Source organism: Melitaea cinxia, chromosome 27 (genome assembly GCF_905220565.1).
Source record: "Melitaea cinxia chromosome 27, ilMelCinx1.1, whole genome shotgun sequence".
Lineage (NCBI taxonomy): Eukaryota > Metazoa > Arthropoda > Insecta > Lepidoptera > Nymphalidae > Melitaea > Melitaea cinxia.
Genome location: NC_059420.1, coordinates 1,476,471 through 1,503,089, shown reverse-complemented (window position 1 = coordinate 1,503,089; position 26,619 = coordinate 1,476,471). Strand labels below are relative to the sequence as shown.

Below are 26,619 nucleotides of genomic sequence, written 5' to 3'. Positions count from 1 at the left end.
CGGTTACAGCCATGGATTGTACCTGTTGCATTGGCGGTTGCGGGTTCGATCCCCGCTCATGACAAACATTTGTATTGGCCATTCAGGTGTTTGCCGTGGTCTGGGTGTTTGTGCAGTCTTTGTGGGTCTCCCCACCTTGCCTCGGAGAGCACGTTAAGCCGTTGGTCCCGGTTCTTATCATGTACACCTGATAGCGATCGTTACTCGTAGTAGGGAATATATCCGCCAACGCCCAACCCGCATTGGAGCAGCGTGGTGGATTAAGCTCTGATCCTTCTCCTACATGGGGAAAGAGGCCTATGCCCAGTAGTGGGATATTTATTATCGTTTTAGTGTAATGGTGACGATAACGCATGGGCGTATTTATCCTGGAACTAAAAGGGTAATGACCCGTGGCGCTATTCTGCGAGGGGCGACGCAAGCCGAGCATACGTACTAGGGATGTGAAAAATTAATCGATATATAAAACAATGAACCACTGAAAAAAAAGTCAACAGAAGTATAATTAATTGCTTAAAAAAATTTTACCGATAATATTCGATTATTATTTATTAATAAAACCTCTACTTTTGCCTTATTCCCATAATTTATAGAGCGGTAAATAAAAATGGCCTGTGGCGCTGAATGCCAAAATACGCCACTGCGGTAGCGGGTTCGATTTCTACTCGGGTATCTCTGTATTTGTAGAGATATTTGATTCTAATCTCTAAGTTTGTCCTTTTAGGTTTCCAAACCGTGTCAAGAGCAAGTAAGGTTGTCAGTTGCGTTAATCTTAGAGATATCTGATAGCGATCGTTGCTCATAGTATGGAATATTTACATCGACCTGCGGTGGACAAGTGTGGAATAAATATGCTACCCTCAGTAAGTGGTTATAGGCAGAGGTAGGGTGGTAACTGTTTTCGTTATCCCTACTAATATTATAAATGTGAATGTAAGTTTGTTTGTTACGCTTTCACACGAAAACTATTTAACCGATCATCATGAAATTTTATACACATATTCTTGGAAGTATTAAAAATAACATAGGATATTTTTTATTAAAAAAAAATAATCCATGCGAGCGAAGTCGCGGGTAAAAGCTAGTATCAATATAAAACCCTTTGTACACATTTTTTTTGTTGAAAATATATTTCTTTTGGCTCGTTAGGGAAAAATGATGAGAGTAAATTTTATGATGCGCGCGCACACTGTCACAAATAACCGACACCCTGAAGTTAGTCAACGAAGAAGAAGTCAGCAACGTGAAGCTAGCTAGCATTGAAGTATAACTTGTTACGAGTGTACTTTTTTCTTTTATATTTTATGTTACATGTGTTGTTTCTGGTTGTACAATAAAGTATATTTGTATTAGTATTTGTATATTATATTTTTATATTATAAAGCTGAAAGTTTGTTGGTGAAAGATACTTTGTTTAAACGCGCAACACTCAGGATCCATTGGTTCGAGTTGAAAAATGATTATTCTGTTGGATAGCCTATTTACCGACAATGGCTACAGGCTGTTCCTCAAATTAACATGTGTATAGCTTAAAAATATTTATTTTTCATACACATAATTGTGTATTCTGATTTTATTATTCTGTATTTTGTTTGAGGTATATGTATTTATACGAATTTAGTGTTACCGGTATGCCAATGTACAAGCATTATAGTATCATTATTGTAATTCAATTATTAATATAATTTAAAACGAGCTGCAAGTGGTCCAGTGGTGAGATGTTACCCCTACTATGATATTTTTTATGAAATTTTTTACCATTGAAGTAAGACTTATTTACGCACGCTTGACTTGGTGAGTAAGCTGGTCAATGCGCGATTAGAGCGCCACAAATTACAATAAACTATATGTCCAATACAAATGTTTGTCCTGAATGGGAATCGAACCCGCGACCGCCAGCGCAACAGCCAGTGCTGTGACCGCTGTACTAACGCGTTGTCGATTTTTCAAATAACAAAACAAAATGTATTATTAATATCATTGTTATTTTTTTAATATAAAGGAAAAAGTAATTTTAGATAATAATATAAAAATTTGAATTTTAGATATATTAAAGATTTAAAAGTAATTAAGATGATTCTAATCGTCAGTAAACGCATTTGATAAATTTGTTCAATAAGTTTAAATTTTTTAATGAAAATTATTTCCTTAAATAAAAACATTGGACTTATCCCTTGTATGGTCAATTTATACGCTGTGCTGAAAAGCACATTTGGTATGTTGATCTATAAATTGGATGGAAAACGCGACCGTTTTTTTATCCTTTCCTCCAAAATTGGTGGGAAGGAGAGCTTTCACTGCGACTTTTTCATAATTCTAGCAGTCAGGGGTGGCTTTAGCCTATGTCGAAAAAAAAAATGTCAGCTGTAAACGTACTGCTCAAATTTGTGTCATTAAATAATGAAATCTAATATATAAAATTGTCGTGTCGCGGTGTTTGTAGTATTGGGTAGGTTTGAGAATCGAACAACGTCTATTTTTCATCCCATTAAATTTTAAGGGTAGTCCACCCCTAAATGTATTTTTTTCGATTTTTTGATAAATTATTTATTTTTTATTTTATTATTGGCGTTAAAAAAATACATGCGATCCTAAATTTCCAACCCTCTACCACCAACCCTATTTTTAATACCGTTTAGCGGCAAGACAACGATTGCCGGGTCAGCTAGTAATTTTATAAAATTCTTAAACACCACACCCTTAACACCCAGTGCCTGGGTGCACCATAGCCCACTGGACTATATATTTATTTTAACTGAGGTAGGGCACAGCAGGATTTATCCTGCTCAAAACGTAGAGTAGCCTGATTGGAGAAGTTCCTCGAACCTATGATAGTGAGCGGTTACCTAAGCATGTGGACGCCTGCAAGACCAAGAGCATACCAAGCGCATTTCTCACTCCACTTCACACCAAAACCATCCCCAGAAACTCCAGCTAATTTACTCTTACTCACAGCAGTAACACAGCTCCAGAACAGTTTTACATGTCTGTAATTGTGTAATAATGTTTGGGTTTTACTTATTATTTGTTTTTAGATAACAATTATTACGACTACGAGGTTATAGGGTATTTTTGTGGTACGTTAGACGTTGACGTCATACGATTATTTCCTTTACTTTATTTTTCCGCATTAGAACAATAATATTACTCACAAATAAGTATAGTCGTACTTAAATAAATTAATTAATGAAACGTATTTTATTTAAGTAAAACTTCTTTACGAACGATTGACTTGGGGAGTAAGCTGGTGAATGCATGACAAGAGTGTTACGAAAAGTGTCTTCAGGCGAGGCGAATGGAAGTTGAGAGGGAAATATAAGTTAGTGAAGATAGAAAGACAGTGAGAGAGAGTTACGTTTCGTATATTACTGTAGGGGTAACTAAAGAAGTTTTACTTCAGTCGTATGGTCGAAAGTACACTAATTTTATAGTATATAATATTTGTATATCAAGCATTAAATTAAAAAAAATAGTATCTAAAGGAAGATTTCCCAAGTTGCTGATGATAATCAGATAGGTACAAGATATATAACCGTAACAACCACATAAAAGCAATTGATGCGTTTTTATTTCACCATCAAACTCTACTTATCTATCAGATATTTATTATCGCAGCCTGAAAGCCCGAAGATTTTCTGTTTTATCAAAAAAATCATCAGAGACTAACTAGGAGAAAGTTAATCAGTCTTAAGAGATCTTATCATTTCCTGCTGATAAATTTCTCAGCGCCTATCAGTAACCTATGTGCCCGATAAATTTTATCAGGAAAAAGAATAATTTGTCCCTAGTACCAATCGGAGGTTTATCGTTGATATCTCTTGTGATAATTGACATCCTTTCGCACACACAAATTACGATAAGAAAGTATACATTACTATCTATAAAATGTTGTATGATAAACTTATATTTTATATAATATTATTTACTCTACGCTACGCTTTAGCCTGTAATATCCCACTACTAGACACAGGCCTCTTTTCCCATGTAGGAGAAGGATCAGAGCTTAATCCACCACGCTGCTCCAATGCGGGTTGGCGGATCATTTACTCTATTAAATATTAAGTATTTAAGATTTATTATATTTATTTAACTTTATCACACAACTACACAGAATACGTTGTACAAAAGGCGGACTTATAACCGTATTTATCTACCAGTTAACTTAATACTTATAGGAAAGAGCGTTACTTAAGACGTAAAAAGTAAAAAAATAAATATAATAAGATATTTTAGTTACGGTTTTCATTAATTTTCTTTGTTTAAATATAAAAATATTTTTGTTGCATTGAGTGCGATCGTGAACCGATAGTAGGGGACAGCTAACACCGTTATAGCTCTTAAATTAGTCAGCTCAGTGCGATAGGAATATTTAACATGTACAGAACGCGAGTGCTGGTTTTTTTAATATTATTGGTTTTAAAAATTTGCAACGAGGTCGATGGCGGTGAGTTTTCTTTGTTTTAATAAAGTTGTTATACGAATATTAATATAGTTCGTGTATTGACTGACGTCATTGTAACGTGTTCGTTACTCTCGTCTAAAAAAAAAAAAAATAGTATAGACAAATTCGTTTACTAAGAAAAACACCTTTACATTTAAGGAAAAAAGTAAGCAAAGTATGCCAGTCGCGTAAATTAAAATAAATTCTTGAAGTGTGTTATTTTAATTAATAAATGTTTTATTTTATTTCTTTGTGTGCTAATTTTATCTTTTTACAAAACAGTGATTGATAAAATTTAAATTAAGTAATTTAATTTTTAAACTGATTACAAAACGAGTCTTTTTTGTTATAATCACAAAGAATTACATTAGCGTGCAAATGTGTACCTAATTATGAATTGTTTGTGTTACGTTAATGATTGTAAACAAAAGAGTCTGTATATAGAGCCATTACGTTCGAATTTTTTTTTCAATTACTTATATAAGTTATATCACAAAAAAACCGTTAATTTTATATTTTTGTTCCTTATAATGAAAATTAATAACTGCAATTTGTTGCTTGATTAAGTTTTCTATACATTTTTTAACTGAAGTAGGGCACAGCAAGAAATTTCCTGTTTAAAATATGGAGCAGCACGACTGGGGTAGTACCTCGACCTTACAGAAGATCACAGCTAAATAATACTGTTTTCAAGCAGTGTTGTGTTCCTTTTGGTAAGTAAGGTGACCTGAGCTCCTGGGGGAGATTGGGGCTATGGTCGGCAACGCGCTCGTATAAGCTACGGTAATCGCTTACCATCAGGGGAACCGTACGCTTTTTTGGCGACAGAGTTATATATATTTAAAAAAAAACCTACTATTTAATTGTAGCCGATGTCTGTACATGATATAAGAGATGTTGAGGAAAAACTAATTTAATTAATATAAAAAAATAAATATCTGAAACGCTACTTTTTTGTATAAGTTACATTATTTTCGACTAGCCCGTTGGCGCAGTCTGTAGTGGCCCTGCTTTCTGCTCTGCGGGTTCGATTCCCGCCTAAATCTGGGTGTAATATTTTTATTTGTATATATATATATATACATATGTATAATCATTCTATTTAATAAAGAAAATCGCATCAAAATCCTTTGCGTAGTTTTAAAGATCTCAGCATACAGACAGCGGGAAGCGACTTTGTTTTATACTATGTAATGATTTGCAAAGAAAGAAAGTTTATATATCGTTATATTAAATGTTTGAAATTGGGATAAATTACGTATCGATGACGTTAGCCACAAAGGCCTTATTAAAATAAGGTAATTAAGTCCACCGTTTATGTTAATTTATTTTAATCATACTTATTTCAAAGACGTTGGCGCAACGGTCACAGCTGTGGATTGTGCCTCTTGCGCTGGCGGTTGCGGGTTCGATCCCCGCACATGACAAACATTCGTATTGGCCATTCAGGTGTTTGCAGTGGTCTGGGTGTTTGTGCAGTCTTGTGGGTCCTCCCATCGTGCCCCGGAGAGCACGTTAAGCCACCGTACACCTGATAGCGATCGTTACTCATAGTAGGGAATATATCCGGCAACCCGCATTGGAGCAGCGTGGTGGATTAAGCTCTGATCCTTCTCCATCTCATATTACAGGCTGAAGCGATATTTCGAAGATGACTTAGGCCTGACTTATCGTTCATCATTACAGCCTATACAGTCCACTGCTGGACATAGGCCTCCACAAGTTTATGCCAAAAATAACGTGAACTCATGTGTTTTGCCCATAGTCACCACGCTGGGCAGGCGGGTTGGTGACCGCAGTACTGGCTTTGTCGCACCGAAGACGCTGCTGCCCGTCTTCGGCCTGTGTATTTCAAAGCCAGCAGTTGGATGGTTATCCCGCCATCGGTCGGCTTCTTAAGTTCCAAGGTGGTTGTGGAACCTTGTTATCCCTTAGTCGCCTCTTACGACACCCACGGGAAGAGAGGGGGTGGCTAAATTCTTTAGTGCCGTAGCCACACAGCACATCGTTAATAGAAAGTAAATTAATTGTTCTAATTATACCGATTTAATTATTTCATTAAAAATACACTGTTATTAACTTTAAATCAAGTTCAAAAAGTTTTTAATTCGGTTGTAATTGTAATGAGCTCATCGTGTATGAAAGTGATCCAATCCATGTGTGTCAAATTTTTATTTTTTAATATGTTACTATAATTTAATATCTTTAAAATGATCAAGACGTAAACGAACAAACGAGTTCGTACACACGACTGTACGACCTCCTTGGTTTCACCTACTTCATATTTATTTCTTATATATAACCAAGTATATCGATTTTTCAGGTTGTACGTTATCACTACAAAAAGATTTAGGAGATCCTTCGCCGGTTTACTTACATAATGGCGGGTTTTTGTCTCCAAGCAATGTGAGTGGCGCCATCTTGTTACGCCGCTTTGAAACTGTGCGTGTCGCTTGTCCGGGAGATAAGAGATTCATCGTTTTGGGCAAAAATCAGACTGGATTTAATTTTATTGTAAGTAACAACGTCATCTATTAATAATAAATCAATAAAATGATACGATAAGGTTCGAGACATTTTATAAGAGGAGATCGAATCTACCACTGCCAGCGTAACAGACATAGCTATGAAATATAACAGCTACGACAATGCTTCGCCTTTATACCTAATGTCTAGTTCGGTTTTTGTTCATTTTATTTATATTCTAAAGACTATTTAATGATCTAAGAAAAATGATAAAACGGTGACTACAAAAAAAAAATACCATATATCTTAACTGATTCATACAAAACACAGAGTGCGCTATGCGTCCGATTTTTTCCCACAAACCCAAAAGGTGGCGTTTCAACAAAATTATTAAAATTAAGTAATTGAATAAATGTAGATCATAATTAGCAGTAAATATAATAAGTAAATAATTAAATATCTTCAATATACACGGTCACGCTGTCTTTTCCTAAAGTAAGAAACATAATGCTTATATGAAATCGAATCCACAATATCCAGATCAGAGCAACTGCATTGTGCTTAAACGGGCTAGTCGGTCTAATTCGAATGTATAAAAATCTCGTTTGTTACGAACCTCCTCCGAAATTGTTCGACCGATTTTTATGTAATTTTTGAAGTAAAACTTCTTTACGCCACCTTTGGCGAGTAAGCTGGTGAATGCATGACGAGAGCGTTGCGGAAAGGGTGATCGGGTGAGGCGAACGGAAGTTAAGAGTGATATAAGTTAGTGGAGAAGATAGAAAGTTTTACCTCAGTCGTGTGGTCTAAAGCACACCCGTTTATATATATATATATTTGGTCTTAGGTTTTAGAACAGGTAGTAATCTGTATCCTATCTTTAAGGCAGAACAACCTTTGACGGATCAGTTAGCAATAATATATAAGGCAGGGTAAACCTATACCTCTGAGCTCCTGCTCTTACTCCTGGATACTAAGTTACACAGACTGTTATTTCAGGACATTAAATGTGTTAAGGATAAAACGTTTCGCGCTGTCAAGTTTTCCTGGGTGGGTAACTTCAGTGAGGTGACCTGCAACGTAGTGCCCTGGTTCGCTGTTGAGGAAGCTGGCAGTTGTTTCAGAGGATATAGATTGTACAGGTAGGGTTTCTTTTGGAATTGTAAATAATATAATCAGTTAAAGCAGTGGCGTAGCGAGTGGGGGACAAGGAGGGGGGCATCATGCCCCGGCCGCTAATCACAAAAGGGCGTCAATTTTTTTTTTAACCGACTTCCAAAAAAGGAGGAGGTTCTCAATTCGACTGTATTTTTTTTTTTTTTTTTTTTTTTTTTTTATGTATGTTACATCAGAACTTTTGACCGGGTAGACCGATTTCGACAAATTTTGTTTTAATCGAAAGGTTTTGTGTGCCAATTGGTCCCATTTAAATTTATTTGAGATCTAACAACTACTTTTCGAGTTATATCTAATAATGCGTTTTTACTTGACGCTTTTTTCGTCGACCTACGTTGTATTATACCACATAACTTTCTACTGGATATACCGATTTTGATAATTCTTTTTTTGTTGGAAAGGGGATATCCTTAGTTTGGTACCATGATAAGGAAACCAGGATCTGATGATGGGATCCTAGACAAATCGAGGGAAACCCTCGAAAATCCGCAATAACTTTTTACTGGGTGTACCGATTTTGATAATTTTTAATTTAATCGAAAGCTGATGTTTATCATTTGGTCACATATAAATTTTATCGAGATCTGATAACTACTTTTTGAGTAATCTTTGATAACGCGTAGTTGCTTGACTATTTTTTTGTCGATCTACGTTGTATTACTGTTGATGTAATTGAAGTCGGTTTTTTTTTCGTTTGCGAGCAAACACAATTATTTTTATTACAAATAGACAGGCATTTGACCACAATCTCACCTGATGTTAAGTGACGATGCGGTCGAAGGTGGAGCATGCCTGCCTAATAACAGCCTATTCACTCTGGCCTTGAAGGCACCCAGATTGTATCGTTCGGGAAACACAGACGCGGGCGACGAGTTCCATTCCTTAGCTGTGCGCATCAGGAAAGTAGTGCCAAAGCGTTTTGTGCGCGTAGGTGGCATATCGATGATTGTCCGTAAAAGAAAGAATTGTTTGACATATTGTTGACAAAAGCCACAAACCAGTGCTGTGACCATTGCGCCAACTGCACCAAATTGGGTGGTCGTAGCTTTGTAATCGTAAAATAATTATTGAAATGAGTTTAGTTGCTTTAGACTTTTCTCCTCATAATACTAGTATAGATAGAATTTGATTTATTTCAGAGTGGGATATAAGATAGACAACGTCTTCCACACCACATATGAGGCATGTTTCAACAAGGACCTGCTGCACACTGCGTATGTAAAGCATGATCTACAGTTGAAGACTAATGTAACACAGCCGGGACGTAGACCACAGTTCAGAGGTCTGTTGTATTGGTAACTAGCTAACCGCGGAGGCTTCAAATGAGTGGACTATACTAGGTCGGCAAACAAGCCGGTATACCTGATAGTAAGCCGTTCGCATGGGTGTATCCAGAATTTTTTAAAGGTGGGCCAAAAACAAATAAATGTAAAACTCGATAAGTAGGTTGTTGAAAATTAAATTATTTTTATTTACTACAATTCTTTATTTATTTTCACTATCGACACTACTAGAAGATGAGGAGATTTTGTCTGAATCTACCAAAAATTTCCGCTGTAAAATCTAAAATGTCAATTTTTGGGTAAATGCCATTGGGGCAATGGCCCCACCGTGGGTTTACTGTTACTGTAGCCTATAGACGCCGGCAAGAGTTACGACGCTTTTAGTTTTATTAAGAACGCCCGCCCACCCTTACTCCCACTATTCCCGACCCTGTCCAGGAGCACTCTACCTTACTCACCCCAGGAACACAATACTGCTTGAGAGCAGTTCTAATTATGATCTTCTGTAAGGTAATAAAGAACAAAATTAGTTTTTTCAGAGGGCGAGCTATTTGGAAAAGTTAAGATGTCAAAAGCTTATTCGAACCAGAGTAACAGAATTAAAGAAGTATTCGGCGACAAGAAGTTAGAAGAGTATGTTAATAATAAACAGGTGAGTTCAATGTGAAAATATGGCCTGGTCTGAAATAGGTCTTACGTTGTGGCACAATTTCAGCGTGCACTCTTTCGATGCGGCACACTTTCACACTTTTGGTGCGGTACGCTTTCGGTGGGGCATACCTACTTTTTGTGCGGGATACTATAACATATATACGTGTGACGTGTGGTTTTGCGTATGGGGCCATTAGTGGGGATTAGGTAAGTAGGGTTTAGCTCATGAGTATATCAGCGCTTGTGGCGAGTGGCTCCTTCTTTTCCTTCGTCTCCAGCCACGGCCAGGTTCAGGGTGCGATTTGTTGGGGTCCTTGGCGAGGTGATCACGGGCGGTGCCGGACGCTTCTGGTGTGACCACATGGCGAGTCATTCCAACATTTCCGATTCTGATGGTTGTTGACCCTGTAGCAGTCGGCGATGCTTGTTTTACGTCGCCAGAAATCGTGGGGAACCGCGAGAGCTTAACCACGTGGTGCAAGGTGGTGCTACGGGCGGTGCCACGTTGTGCTTCGGAGTATGATCGGCTAAGTGACCTGTAGTAACCTCCAACCGTAAGCCAGGAATAATTGGAACCTTTGATAAGCTAGTGCTATAGTTTTTTTAATTACGTGCTATTTGTAAAAAATTAAGACAAGTTTAAGTGTTCCTAATTTTAAATTTTAGTTTTGAAATTTGTCATCTTAGTTAAACTACAAGAGTGTGCTCGATACTTTGTAATAAATTAATTTTAATCTGTTATTTTCGATTTCGTCATCCTTTTATTGAATTAACGTTAGTTTTTTTTTTTTTTTAGTTTGTCGCCTTAACAATTTAATTACTCTCTAGATTATTTTTTTTAACGCGCGACAATACTTTCTGTGTGGCACACTTTCAGTGCATCCTTGCAGGAATACCCAGATCACCCTCCGCGTGGGCATTTCCCGAAAAAGTGATCACTGGACTAGAGTATTAGGGTTGCTACTTGATTTTTCTTTATCCCAGTAGTCTAGCCATAATCTAGCAGTACATTACAGCGTTTTTCTCCAGTTTCTAAGCCGTGGCCACCTCGCCCCTCGCGCAGACTTCCCGCTGTACAGCGTGCAGCGGACTTCGTTCCACTATGTGAATAGCGCGCCACAGTGGATGCGGGGAAATGCAGGCGACTGGGCTGCCTTGGAGGAGGTCAGTATGACGCGTTCTGACATAATACTTAATTTATTCAGTTACAGCACGTTATCTTGGTCAAAATCTGGAGCAGCCCGTCTTGGGAAGTAACTCGATCTGCTGCTCTCAATCAGTGTTGTGTTCCTGTGGTGAGTGAGGTGGATAACTCCTGGACAGGGTCAGGGGTAGGATCGGCAATATGCTTGCGATACTTCTGGTGTTGCAGGCATAAGCTACGGTAATCGCTTACCATCGGGTGAGCCGTACGCTTGTTACCGACCTAGTTGTATGAAAAATATGGTAATCGAGTAAAATCGGGGAGAATCGCTACAGTAGGATAAAATATTATATCATGACTAGCTTTGCTCCGCGTTTTTTCACGTATGATTTCCAATCTCGTGCGTATGTCGGGATAAAAATACCATATGGGTTATTCGGAAACTCCATCTATCTACGTACCAAGGTTCATTAGAATCAGCTTTGTACTTTTTATGTGAATGCGTAAAATATTTATCTATCCTTTGCATATGTAATATTATTAAGATACTACCTGACCCTGCAAACGTTTATATTGCAAACCCTTATAACTTAAGGGTATGAAAAATTGATGTCGTCCGATTCTCAGACCTACCCGATATGCACACAAAATTTCATAAAAATCGGATCAGCTGTGTCGGAGGAGTATTGTAACTAACATTGTGTCACGAGAATTTATAAGATTTGTTCTCTCAGAAATAATGCTTCATTTTAACAATGTGTTGGGGGTCATCGCCGATAGATGGAACTGTGCACTAGTCGAGCATACGTGTGACATTAGTCATTACGAGGTCAATTTTAGTTATTAATTACTAACACTAGTTATTATGGGCAGAACACATGAGTTCACGTTATTTTTGGCGTTAACTTGTGGAGGCCTATGTCCAGCTGTGGACTGTATAGGCTGTGATGATGATGATGATGACCAATAGTTATTAAGCTTTTAATATAACTTTATAAAGATTTTAATATATTTTTTTGTAAATCAAAATACAATTTCAGGCGGTTCGTAGGCGCGCATTACGCTCGGAAGCGAAGTTAGAGGTTTACACGGGCGGAGTCGGGGTGCTGGCCCTACCCGACGTGTCCTCCACATACAAAGAACTGTACCTCGGCGTCGACGAAAACAATAACGGAATTATACCCGTGCCGCTATATATGTTTAAGGTAATAATATTTTTTTTTCATATGAATAACCGCAATGAATACATATAACGACTTATTGATACAGTTACTTAAGCAACTTATTCTTACATTAGCTGCAGATCCACTTGAAATAAATGTTTTTATTGGTTGTACAGATGTTTTCGTGTCCATATGTGTATATTAAGCTATAAATATTGATCCTTCTCATAAAAAGGGAAATAGGTCTATACCCAGCAGTGGGATATTACAAGCTTAATCGCTGCATATTTCAAAATCCTCAGTTCATTATACTAGAGCCCTTTAAAAATGTAAGTCAAGAGTCAGACAAATTAGTCTTAAAGGAGAAAGGCACTTTATGCAGTGGTTAGAGCAATTCGCTAGCGATTGCTGTTTTTTTTTTGGACGAGCGACATAGAATTTAAATCATACAGGAGACGGTTGTGGTTGAAGTGTTTATTTATGTGAACGTAAAATAAAAAATTAAATTTACCATGCTCTAGTTCTGTTATTATCTGCTTACTATGTCGTAATAATTGTCAAGCTGTAGCTACTTGGGATTTTATTGCGGTAAGGGCGTCCATAAATTACGTGAGGTGTTTTTTTAATTTTCTGTCCCTCCCTCCCCCCTTGGTGAGATGTCGTGAGATTTTATTCAACCCCCTCCCCCAACCCCCAATTTTACGTGAGATTTTTCAAATCTTGATCTCCTGACGCGAAAACAAAGGACGGCTGCACTGTACCGTAAATTCAGATTAAATTGAGCTATTTGGTATAAAACAAATATGGTGGTTTGACAGTCAGTAGATGTATAACGTCGAAGTATCAATGAAATTATTTTCTTTCGAACGAATTAGTGAATGATCTTAATCGTATTACGATTACGCTTAAGATTAAAGCTTAAGCATGTACAACCTGGATTAAATGGACCAAAATAGTATAAATGTTTTGTTCTAATCAGAAAAAAAATGCGTGATAGTTGCCGAGGTTCCCCTCTCTCCGACGTAAGATTAGATGAGATTTGGCTCGACCCCCTCCCCCTTAAACATCTTACGTATTTTATGAACGCCCCCTAATATACGAATACATTGTACATATGTTTATTTTTTTCAGACTATATACGAGCCATCGACGAAAAGCGCAGTCGTCTTCCTGTCAATAAACTCGTCCCATTTCAACAGTACTATGACAGACAAATTGACATTTTGCAATGACATTTGTGACAGTAAGCAATATTCGTGGCTAAGATGGCGTTCGAGCGATGGCACGCATAGCTTCTGCTGCACATACGAGGAATTTATTAAAAAATACAATGTTATGCCAAAATTGAACGTTGAACGAGTATTTTATTGATTAGAATAATTATTTTTAGTTGTGAGAGACTATTTATTTATTTACACCATTTGTGTCCACAGTTTAAATAACAAAGTTACATCAGTTGCAACAGTTGGGCAGATAATAATAATTAGCGTACAAACTAAAAAGTGTGGAATGAACCATAAAATATAAATTGTTATTATACTTTTGCTATTGACAGATTTTGTGATGGATGACGTGTGACATGACGTGTTTTAACTAATATATAAAATTCTTGTGTCGCGGTGTTTGTAGTTAAACTCTTCCGAAACGGCTTGACCGATTCTCATGAAATTTTTTGTGCATATTGGGTAGGTCTGAGAATCGAACAACATCTATTTTTCATACCCCTCAGTTATAATGGGGGAGGGGGGGGGCGTTGAGGGGGTTAATAAAATATTATGAAATTTTTGAATGAAAACAACGTTTGCGGGGTCAGCTAGTAGTTTATAAAGATATATTACAGATGTAAGTTGTATATAGACACAATAATAATATACTAGTGGTGGCCTAGTGGTCGATATTCGACGATAATTTATGCACAGACTTTAATAATAAACAAAAGAGTATATTATGCGTGTGTGTGTATCAAATGCATGGTAGTGTGTGTAATGTTTTATTTATTGATTGAATGTACATACTTTTATGCATAATTAAAAAAATAGCATTCTACACTCCTTATCTATATAAACTATAAGTGTGCGAAATTTCATACTCATCCGTCCGCGCAATTGTCCTAAAAAGGGTACAATATTTTGCTTTACATATATAGATTACTAATAATAAACAACTTTATAACACATAAAACTAGCTTATGTAGCAAACCTTAGTATTAAATACATAGAGTGGTTGGGTGGTCTTATCACTAAATAGTAATCTCTTTCAGACTACCTCACAGAAAGAAGCTTGCAATGTAACTTGCGCACCGGTAATAAGGTTAAATCAAACTACATATACAATTACAAATTGTATTATATATACAATCATTAGAATGTAACAATAAATTGAAAAATTTTAATATACATATGTATTAAAGTTACAAAGTTCTTTATTATTTTGTCTAATCGACGTTTTAGATCACGTATTGTAATTACACAATTTTCAAACGGAGAGTTAAATAATACATCACACAAAATGACTTACTTTTGACTACCCTGCTTAGTAGTATTAGTTAGTTTATTACTTATTTGTTACTTACTAGTTCGAAAATAAAAACCATCATTTCTATGGGAAGTTATTAACCTTTTAGTAAACTATTGCGTGCTTGAAACGGGGATTCCAAAATTTTCATACCATTTTTATCTATTTTTATCTGGGCTATCTGGATTCCAGATTTTTTGTTTGAAACTTTTATCAGAATAAAATCACTGACTAAATCTGCCACCTACAAAACTGGGTAAATGTTGTTATTTCTCATGCAAATGACTGTATAGTTTTAAAGATATTTAAACTTAATTAGACTTTATGAAAACTAAAGGCTGATTTAGAGGCGCAATGACGTTTCAGCGCGCAGCTCGTAACCTGTTTATATCATAGTACTCTGTGCTCGTAACTGCGAGATGTTTACGATTTTAGTACCATGCTTATCAACAATATAAATGGAAACAAAAACGGTGTGCATTCGCTCAACGCGATATTAGACCGCTCAGTCAGTCAGTGAAGAAAAAAGGACGAGTTATGATCAGCGTTGTACTGTACCGAGAGTTTTTAGGCTATTCCTGCGGATTTTTGCTCTCGGCCTACAATTACAGACTTTAATTTATTTATTGTAATACTTAATAAGGCTTATGATATAATAGGAAGGTCTACCGAGACATTAAGATGTATTGTGCACTAAATATTGTGACGAAGTCAAGGTTGCTGGATAAACTGGGTACATTACCTAAGTTTGTAATGTGCGTAATGATGTTGTAGCAATTTTGAAATTGTTGTTTTTGCAATCTTGACTTTTTGTTTATTGTTAGTGTTACCTTATGGCAAAAAAAAAACGATTATGCGACGAAGCCGCACGAACAGTACAGCCGCTGAACTCTCGACGCTGATGGTGATCAGCTAGTTACCCCTTATACGTAAACGCTTCCTAGAAAGTCACACATTTCTGATGTCATTACGACTCTAAAATCAGCCTGAGTAATTTTTGGATTTAAAATTATTTTTGACACTTATCTAACAGATTCTCTATACGAGACGGTTCTCCTTACCTCTTATTCAGGTACTTGTGTGTTGTGTATGCTTGCGGACCTCCGACACAGGAGAAAATTCTAGAGTTGTTGAATATAAGGCATTTATTTATTTATAGGATAATTAAACCGTTGCGCCGCATTGGAGTAACGGTCACTGCATTGATTTGTTGCTGTTGCGCATGCGGTTGGGTATTCAATCCCCGCACATGGCAAACGTTTGTATTGGCCATACAGATGTTTGCCGTAATCTGGGTGTATGTGCAGTATTGTGGGTCTTCCCATCGTGCCTCGGAGAGCACGTTAAGCTGCTGGTTCAGGTTGTTATCATGTACGCCTGATAGCGATCGTTACTCATAGTAGGGAATGTCTGCCAACCATTGACCGCTGCATTGGAGCAGCGTGGTGGATTAAGCTTTGATCCTTCTCCTACATGAGGAAAGAGGCCTATGCTCAGCAGTGGGATATTACAGGCTGAAGCGTAAGCGTAGGATAATTAAAAAAACTTAAAAAAATTGTATTTCATACTTATTTTAAGACAATTGTATGTAGAATAAAACAAATTATCAGTACATAGTTTTTTTATTATTTGATTTATTAACATACATAAATATTTATCAACAAAATATGTCGCTTAAATTAATGTCTTTACATTGAGATTACCTGATCTTATTGTTAGTCCCTGTACACAAAAATAAAATCATAACCTACATGATAATTCATTATCAAGACTTATCATTTTTCACATAATTTGGTATTTTATATTTATCAGAACATTATAACAACAATATTTTCAGTAATAAAATTAGAATTAATATTCGGAAATTAGATTTGTCTATGATGAAAAAAAACTTAAAAATAAAACATTGATTTGTAGTTTTGGTTCTAAATTTAAAACAAATTCTCAGCGTTACCAACATTAAAACAAAGAAATCTCACACTATTATTTATTACTATTTTCTAATAGTGGAACATAGTTCAAAACGCGGAAAAAGAAATAAAAATATTTGAAAAAAGAAAAATTGTAAGAGATATTAGGGTGTGATTTTCGAAATAAGTCAAATCCATTTTCCCATCATTCCACTTCACGACCTCCTTTGAAAGTTAACTCGTATTTAATAAGCTACCTTTTATATTTGACACGAGCGACCTCTGTCTGTCCATATTATTTTGCACGACGTTGCATCTTATGGTATAAGTATTATTCCGATCGAGTTTTCGCAGTAAAACCGAATAAAAAAACCGGTTCTCCATTTATTAGTATAGATGATAGATGATTTGAAAGTAATCAATTCTAATCCTCAGCAGAAGCCTCTGGAAAATATTGATCAAAATACATTTAGATCACTTTTCAAAAGTACCCTCTATTCTTATTTTATTCTTTGACATACTTCTCTTTACACAAATATTTTGAACTGTTTCATCGATTATGGAGTTTATCCAGCAAATAAGTTACGATTAGACTAACAGCAGGAGGTAGAATAGGACATTCGGACCAGTGTCTCCCCAACTAATATAAACTAGACCATTTGGATTCATATTTGCTAATAAAAATTTAAATTAGATGGTGAAAATGAATAAATATATCGTACTAGCTGACCCGGCGAACTTCGTATCGCCTAACAGTCGATTCTTTAATTTTATTAATTTTTTTTTTTTAGAATTTTTCTCTCTGGTAGAACCATCCTCGTACTTCAAGGAATATTTTAAAAAAAGAATTAGCGAAATCGGTCCAACCGTTCTCGAGTTTTGCGCTTAGCAACACATTCAGCGACTCATTTTTATATTATAGAAGTATAACTAGCTGACCTGGCGAACATGAAGTTCAACTTTTTTTTTCTTAAATTTAGTAATTACATATATCAAAATAAAACATAGCCTATCTTTCACGTTGGATCAAACTGGACACGGTGTGCAAATTTGATTAAAATCGGTTAAGTAGTTTAGGAGTCCACAGCGGACAAACAACGTGACGCGTAATTTATATATATTAAAGATAATACATCAAAAACTTTTATCTACTGGATCCCGTTTACTTTAAATATCGTTATCGACAACCGGTTAAACAGGGCCTTTATTTAGTACATAACTGTTGATGATAATTTTTACTATATTAGACACAACATTTATAAAAAAAATGTACTGCAAGAGACCTAAATAGGTCATACGGGAATTTTTACGTACTAATTTTATGATAAGCGGGATTTACAATAGGCCTTTAAAGTTTTATCTCAACTAACAAACTATAACTTTTGGGCTAACAGATTGCGAATACATATCGAACGGATAAAGTGGAAATTGATGGTGAAAAAATAACATGAACTTTTATCTGTTGGATTCCGTCATTCATCGTATTAGTGACAGGTAAAACAGACCTCTTGTTTGTTGATAAATTTATGATCCTACTTAATTACATTTATTTGTTCAAGTCTTATATCTGAAGACATTATTATTGTTATTTATTTTAGTATTTTAACTGCAATTAATTATTATATATAATTTTGTTGTGGTTTTTATTTATATAAATATTTTTCTTATTACATTGAAGAAATTTTTTTAACTGTTAGATTTGTCTTAGATAAAAAAATAAATAAATTATATAACAGATTAAGAAACGTACCTGTAACACGTAATAAACATTTTCACAAATTGTTACCTCCCTTTCCCCTCGATGAACGCCAAATACGCCAAAATAAATTCTCTAGTTTTTTAGTAATTCATAATTATTGTTTTTAAAAATATATATTTTTTGCAAATATAATTAGTGTTTCAAACGATAATTCGGAGAAAACAGGTGAGTCATATATTTAAAATTATATTTGTACTATTATGACAAACGATATTTAAAAAAAATACCTTATTGCGAGTGTTGTCATATTAAATAAATTTATTTTGAGGAATATTAAATTTAGCAACATTTTCTAATTTAAACAATAATTTTGTCATGTGATAAAATAATGGTAAATAATACTCTAGCTAATTTAATAAATATTCGTTATTTAATGTTTTTAAAGCATTTTGATTTTTGAGATTAATTAATAGTTTTAAGGAATAGGAGATTAGAACGATATTTTATCATAGCAACTTAGTGTAATACAAGCATTCGAGTGCATCACTTAATAAGATATAATTATCACATTTAAGTACGATTTTTTTTATAAATAAGAAATTAAACAGATAAAAAATAAAAAATGTTTTTTTTTTAAGATCTGGACTCTCGAAGATTTAAAATTTTAAAACTTTTTTAATGTCACAGCTAATTATTCTAATTTGTGAATGAACAGATATACCAATATCGTCAAATGAACTTGTAAACTGCACATGGTATTATACGGTAGTTCTATTTCAGCCTGTACCGTCTTTGCTCTCAATTATTGCACTTAACGCCTGCCTGTCCCTTTTATTCTCGCAAGCACAAGACACCAAAGCTATTAAATGCTTATTTGAATACTCATTATTTTCCCTGATAAAATCTTCCAACTCATTTCTAGGTAAATAGTAAGCTTTCACATACTTATCGACATAATCTTGATAAGGTACAGGCTTCAACCCTGATATCTTCTCTAACTTAAGGAATAACTGCCTGTAATCTAGCTGCATCAACCCCCTACCTCCGTTCGAACATTTTGTCGCATTCGAAAAACCCTCGACCAGCAAGTGTACTATAAATTTAGACACCATAGCCCAAATCGAGTTTATGACCTCAACATTGAGAGTCACTCGAGACGATATGTTCTCCAAGCGTAGTGCAAACACTTGAATTTTCCGGATAATCATATCTACGTAAGGACTGTGCTCTACAGCGACGTTTTTAACATCCCAGCGCACTTGAGACATTGCTATCAAAGCCGAACGGGCGTCAACTGCTTTGGACGCAGAACACATATACACAGGCATCCTTAAATCAGACACGACTGCTAATGTGTTATCCCTAAAATGTTCTAAGATCATCCGCTGGTGTTGCGCAACTATCGACTCTAAATAAGGGTGCAAGAGTCCATATTGCTTCGCCAGGAATATCACGCTTTCGACTCCAACGATTCGTTCGCTCAGACCATGTAAGTTTGCCTCAGATTCCATGTCCAAATGATTTGGTATACTCGGGCACTCGAAGCTAGCGCTATCTTCAGTAGACACGTTAATAGTATTCGATATTCTTTTAAGCACTGAATTTAATTTTGTGCTATATAACGTTGAGGACGAAACATTCAAATCCGATGTAAAAAATAAATGGACAGCGTAAAAATAATAGTCGAACAATTGATTCATCAACATGATTACTTCTAAAGATATCTGGGGCAAATATCTGCTGATCTGCAGATATTGTCCACAGTTTCGCAAGACGGACAAAGTTGTATTCGTGACGATAACACTTTCCTTTATCTTCGACGGACTTGGTATGTAATCGTTTGTCGTGGTATAGTCGTGACGGTCTGTTTCGTCGACGAAATCCCGTCTTAATTCATCTGGTTCCTCATCTGATTCTTCACTATCTTCAGACTCCGGTTCGATTCCGAATATATCATCGTTCGTCACGTTTTCATTTCTGAATATTTCGAAGGGCGTTCTCGAAGTTTTTTCCGTGAAATATTTAGATATGTAGACACTATCATCTTGGGAAGGAGCAGAGGATGTGGCGTCAGACTGCGCTTTCGCCATTGACGCTTCAGCTTTAACGGGATTCAAATACTTTCTGAACTGTTTGAATTCTTGTAAATTTTGAATATTGAACGTCGATTTCACCGGGCACTGTTCCCAGCCTTCGTTCTCTAAGAACAATTTCAGTTCCTCCATTCTGCCTCGATGGTAATTCTTTATATAAGACACGCTCTGTGTTTTAATAAAGTCCTGCAATAAATCAGACGTGTCGCCGCAGAATATCTCAGCGACTTGAGTCAATTTCCTCAAGATTCCTAGCATCTGGATAAACTTTTCGAACGGGAACTCTTCGAGACCTGAACTCTTTAAGAACGTGGAAACTTTGACCTGAACATCGTGCCATATTCTTATGAGACCAGCTTTTAACTTCTGCTTTATGTATTCTCTGCTAACGTTCTTCTCTATATCGAAGACGTTGGAACTTGGTACAGACTCCTCGTTCTTAGCGTGCCAATTGACAAGCAAGTAGTAGCTCCTCATTACCAAAAACAATTTTTCGCAAAGGTTCAACAAGCACACCGGAGCTTTTGTCGTCGGCACTGATTGACACATCTCTTGAAATTTCATATCTAAAGACGAATCGTTCAGATAAGGTTTTACAGCTTCTAGCGCTGACTCATTTACTGCTGACGAATAGTGCATATGTAATTGCTCCATCGCAGCTTGAGTTTTACCAAGGAGGTCGTATGCCTTCTTTAACTTTTTAAAAACTCCCTCGTCGAAATTGTAACAAATACTAGCCAGTACCGAATCTAGCTTTTCCTCGGTCATATCTAGGGTATCTTGAAGTCTAGTCGCCAGATCAGCTATACATGTGTACTCTTTGTGCGCTGCAGCCGCTTTTTTACTTTTTAAAATTAAATCAATCGCTTCATAATACTCTTTCTTATTTATCAGTTCAGCGACATCTTTTTCGACGCTTCGTAAATTTTGCAACAGTTGCAGGGACTTTAGGACCGATTTTATTATTTGTCTCTTTCTTACATTAGCGAGTATGACAAAGGTCGATATAGTTAGATGGTTGGATGCTGTTTTTAAGCGCTCCCTGGCTTTCCTACATGTTTCTAATGTGTCTGTTAGTTGTGCGCGAATGTTTTGTATCTCCGCGAATTCTCTATCGCAATTGTCACGCTGCTGCGATATTAAGTGAAGGGCTTTCCCGGATACTACCTGCAGAACAAGAGGATACAAATAAAACTAATTTCAAACACCATTTATGACAACTAACATGAGAATACTCAATATCAAAAAAGTTTTTACTATTTAGTATGACTAATTTAATACAGTTTTTTAAAAAAAGATAATCCATTATTATTATTATTGGGTTAGATTTTATATGACGATTAGCGTAAGACAGGGAAGCGTTTTCAAAGGTGTTAGTGCCATCCTCGTTTTCGAGGAATTCTTCACCCAACAATGGGATACAAATGGTACCTGGACATTACAAATCTGGTGTAAATTAGGTAATATCCCTGTAATCCTCATTTTCATGGAATCCTTCCCTTATTTAAGCAGTGATACATTTCATACGGCTACTGTATGGCTACGGTACTAAAGAATATAGCCACCCCTCTCTTCCCGTGAGAGTCGTAAGAGGCGACTAAGGGATAACACAGTTCCACTACCACCTTGGAACTTAAAAAGCCGACCGATGGCGGGATAACCATCCAACTGTTGGCTTTGAAATACACAGACCGAAGACGGGCAGCAGCATCTTCGGTGCGACAAAGCCAGCCCTGCGGTCACCAACCCGCCTGCCCAGCGTGGTGACTATGGGCAAAACACATGAGTTCACGTTATTTTTGGCGTAAACTTGTGGAGGCCTATGTCCAGCAGTGGACTGTATATTCTGTAATGATCATGATGATGATGACATTTTATACGGTACCTGTTGCTGGCGCTTAAGTTTGCTGAACATAGCCTCAATGGCGTCACAGTCCGGTGGTGACGGTGCGTGTTCCAACACATATCGCGCCGCGTCGAATTCTGATGGCGGTGAGAAGTAAACGTGTTCAATTTCGCGGAGAACCTGATGAGGATTAAGGAAAAACTTACGTAATTATAAATTAATATTATAAAGCTGAAAAGTATGTTTGCTTAACACGTTAAACGTCACTTTGTTTTTATAGTTTTTCTGTTTGGTCGTTGGTGCCGCGGGGGACACCACATGACCGCGAGCCAGAGTCAACTTAAAAAATATGACTTAGGAAAATATGTTAGTTACCCACCCAGGAAGACTTGACAGCGCGAAACGTTGTATCTTTAACACATTTAATGTCCTGAAATAACAGTCTGGGTAACTTAGTATCCAGAAGTAAGAGCAGGAGCTCAGAGGTACAGGTTTAACCCTGCATGATATACTATTGCTAACTGATCCGTCAAAGGTTGTTCTGCCATATAGATAGGATAGAGATTACTACCTGTTCTAAAACCTAAGACCAAATATCAAATTCAAGAACTGATAGCGGGATAACTATCTAAATGCTGGTTTTGAAATATTACACAGGTCGAAGACGGGCAGCAGCGTCTTCGGCCCTGCGGTCACCAACCCGCCTGCGCAGCGTGGTGACTATGGGCAACACACATATGCAGGTCTATGTCCAGCAGTGGACTGCAATAGGCTGTAGTGATGATGTGAGTAATGAGTGTAGTAAAAACTTATCATAAATTTTTTGTAAATAAGCACTTTTAAGCTGACTCCATGGACTATACAAGTGAGGCCCAACTGGTGTCCCCCATGGCGTTCAACGTGTTAAGCACGCTAATCTTAGACAGTACTGGATCGAATTTAAAAATTCTCTTTACGTTGCCCATTTACCGAGGAAGATTATAGGCTATTTTTTAGGCGCAGCTAGATATATATAATTAACAAAATATTATTAAATTTGTTGCTAGCGCGAAAAACTCGAGAATGGCTGAAACGATTCTGCCAGGTTTGAAGTTAATTTCTTAAGACATAAGTGGAAAAATTATAGGATTGAAATCGTGAGTAACGAGTGACGGTCAGAGTGGAAGCCTGGAGAAGCGTTATTCAGCGCTTTCAGTTGCTTTGAAACATATCATTTTGATTTGATACGAATTTAAAAGTACCCTAGTGCCCTACGTCACAGCAGGAAATTTCCTGCTCAAATTACGGAGCAGCCCGACTGGGGTAGTAACTCGACCTTGCAGAAGAACACAGCTAAGTAATACTGCTTTCAAGCATGTGTTCCAGTTGGTATGTAAGGTAACCAGAACTACTAGGGTCGGCAGCGCGCTTGCGATGCTTCTGGTGTCGCAGACGCCTATAAGCTACGGTAATCGCTTACCATCAGGTGAGCCGTACGCTTGTTTGCCGACCTAGTTGTATATAAACAAAAGAATATCGAGCGTCATTTAGGGAATTAAGTGCAGTCGGAGCAGACATACGCTTTTTCATATTAGCAACTTGTTTAACCGAGTTAATGTTACACTATTTGAGACTTTATCAGCGGGAAGTGAAACGGGACTTAATTGGAACACATTTTTAAGTACAATAAAAAATAAAGTGTGAATATTATTTATAGAATTTTTTTTACAAATATTGCAGAAACAAAATTAATATTAATAAATCATACCTCAAGATCGGCCGCAGACTGGGCTGCAGTCTGAGAACGTGAGTTCACACCGGGGGGAGCGTGTCTATTCTCCATTCTATCTGCTGACATAATTATATATATATAAAAAAAAAATTGAAAGGTACCTGCACAAATTCTGAACGACAATGATTGAAAAGTCTGTATAACGGAAAATGATTAAATATATAGAGGTTAAAGTTAGCCGGGTCATCATTAATGGTTTCCAAGAAATGCAACTTGACGTCCGTTTTTCAGATAGACACGAGAAGAGAACAGCTTAAGTGGTGAAATCGAGAACCGACCTTGAGCTGAAAGAAACGTCACTGTGAACGATACTTACAGTAATGATAATATACATACATACATACATATTATAATCACGCCTCTTTCCCACAGGGGTAGGCAGAGACCACTTCTTGAGAAATTTATTAAAGTTGAAACAATTTTTTATTTATCTAGATATTTAATACGTGAAACAAAAACTTTCTGCCCCTTTTTATCAATATTACGCGGACGGAGGAGTATGAAATTTTGTACACTTATAGTTTATATAGAGAAGGAGTGCAGAATACTTATATTTTTTAAAAATTATGCATAAAAATATATTAAATCAATAAAACAAACATTACACACACACACTACCATGTATTTGACACACACACGCATGTTTACTCTTTTGTTTATTATGCTAGATGTATAGTCTTTGACAACAGAACCTTAATAATAAAAAAATTCGACCACTAGGCGACCACTAGCTTATTATAAATTAGTGACCCTGATCCTGTTTCAGATTCTATATTCTATTACAAATAAATGACAACTTAAAATATAGATAATAGATAAATAATCATTACAGCCTATACAGTCCACTGCTGGACATAGGCCTCCACAAGTTTACGCCAAAAATAACGTGAACTCATGTGTGTTGCCCATAGTCACCACGCTGGGCAGGCGGGTTGGTGACCGCAGTATTGGCTTTGTCGCACCGAGGACGCTGCTGCCCGTCTTCAGCCTGTGTATTTCAAAGCCAGCAGTTGGATGGTTATCCCGCCATCGGTCGGCTTCTTAAGTTCCAAGATGGTTGTGGAACCTTGTTATCCCTTAGTCGCCTCTTACGACACCCACGGGAAGAGAGGGGGTGGCTAAATTCTTTAGTGCCGTAGCCACACAGCACATAAATAAACGCTTACATAAATAGAATTGAAGAAGAAAATTAAAAAACAATTGAAGTGATAAATATGTAGGTACTACGTCTACAAATAATGATTTCTGCTTACTTTACAAAAACGTTCTTTAACCCTTTCACCGCCTGAGTCGGATTTATCCGACAAACGATTTCGGGCTTATTCCGCCTGAGTCGGATTTATCCGACACAAAACCCTGTGTACTATATATTTAATTTCTAAACGTATTATGATGTTTTAGCCTAAAATACAGTTTTTTTCGAAAGTTTATCTATTCAATCTTTTAATTAGTGTTACAATTCAGATTTACTATATCAAGAAACAAAATAAAATACTATTTCAATTAAGGTAAATTTACTAATATTATCCCGAAAAAGTGTATTGACTTCCAACGCCTATGTCGTATTTATCCGACAGTAGTGATGAGACATAATGTTAGAATTTATAAGATATGGAATATTCATAAACAAAAATATTACATTAAAAACCAAGTTATTGAATAAAAAAAGTATATTAAGTATGTAATTGTTATTTAATAACGTTAACATGTTGTTTTTGCTCTGTGTAAATCTATATTTTGTAAGAAATTAGCGATTTAGTTAACTGAGTCCTTTTCGCCAGTATAGCCAATACATAGCCAGCGCCTGCGTCGGATAAACACGACCGCTCATGACGTCACAACCGTATGGAATTTTCCATTAATGTTGTGCGTGTTTTTGTGATATAGTAGTGAGTTAGTAAGTTTTACGTTAGTGTTTTTTAAATTGAAATTTACCATGACGTGATGAGGGTGACGAATTTGTGCTAGATGAAGAATTTCATATTGATGAAGAGGTAATTACCTCTTCATCAATATGGAATTCTTCTTTTAAATACCTACTAATAAATCGATCGATGTTTTATTTGCTCACAAAAAATGTTGGATATTTTCATTGAGTATACAGTAGTAGGTAAGTATTAATTTGTAAAAAATATCCTGTTTTTTATCAAACTATCAACTAAATATTCATTAAAATTTCATACTTTTTTTAAAGACTAATTTTTTTTATTCAAAATACAATAAGCTAAAATGAAATAATATACAGAAATCAACAAAGAAATATAAATTACCGACTTATAACAGAACGTCACTAGTGCAGGCGATCCGAGAACACCATCACCGTAATATTACGTGCGGCTCAAGATCATATTTTGAATAAACGTCGGTTGCGCTAGCGCCGTCGCGGATGTAACACATGCACACTTTATGATTAGTTCTTTGCTAGTACCTAGTAGTTGTCGATGTTGTTATACGACGACGAA

General features: G+C 36.3%; 2 protein-coding genes across 2 annotated transcripts; one reads left to right on the top strand and one right to left on the bottom strand.

Annotated features, from left to right (window-relative positions):
* Positions 1–851: 851 nt before the first annotated feature.
* Positions 852–13,852, top strand: LOC123667261. The gene is made up of 7 exons (XM_045601219.1): positions 852–863; positions 7,907–8,049; positions 9,223–9,365; positions 9,906–10,018; positions 11,047–11,181; positions 12,202–12,366; positions 13,456–13,852. The coding sequence occupies exons 1-7, from the start codon at positions 852–854 to the stop codon at positions 13,693–13,695; spliced, it is 951 nt and encodes a 316-aa protein (XP_045457175.1). The 3' UTR covers positions 13,696–13,852.
* Positions 13,853–19,062: 5,210 nt separating this feature from the next.
* Positions 19,063–24,223, bottom strand: LOC123667260 (syndetin). The gene is made up of 3 exons (XM_045601218.1): positions 24,134–24,223; positions 22,426–22,566; positions 19,063–21,707 (listed from the first exon to the last, which is right to left on the bottom strand). The coding sequence occupies exons 1-3, from the start codon at positions 24,221–24,223 to the stop codon at positions 19,224–19,226; spliced, it is 2,715 nt and encodes a 904-aa protein (XP_045457174.1). The 3' UTR covers positions 19,063–19,223.
* Positions 24,224–26,619: the final 2,396 nt, after the last annotated feature.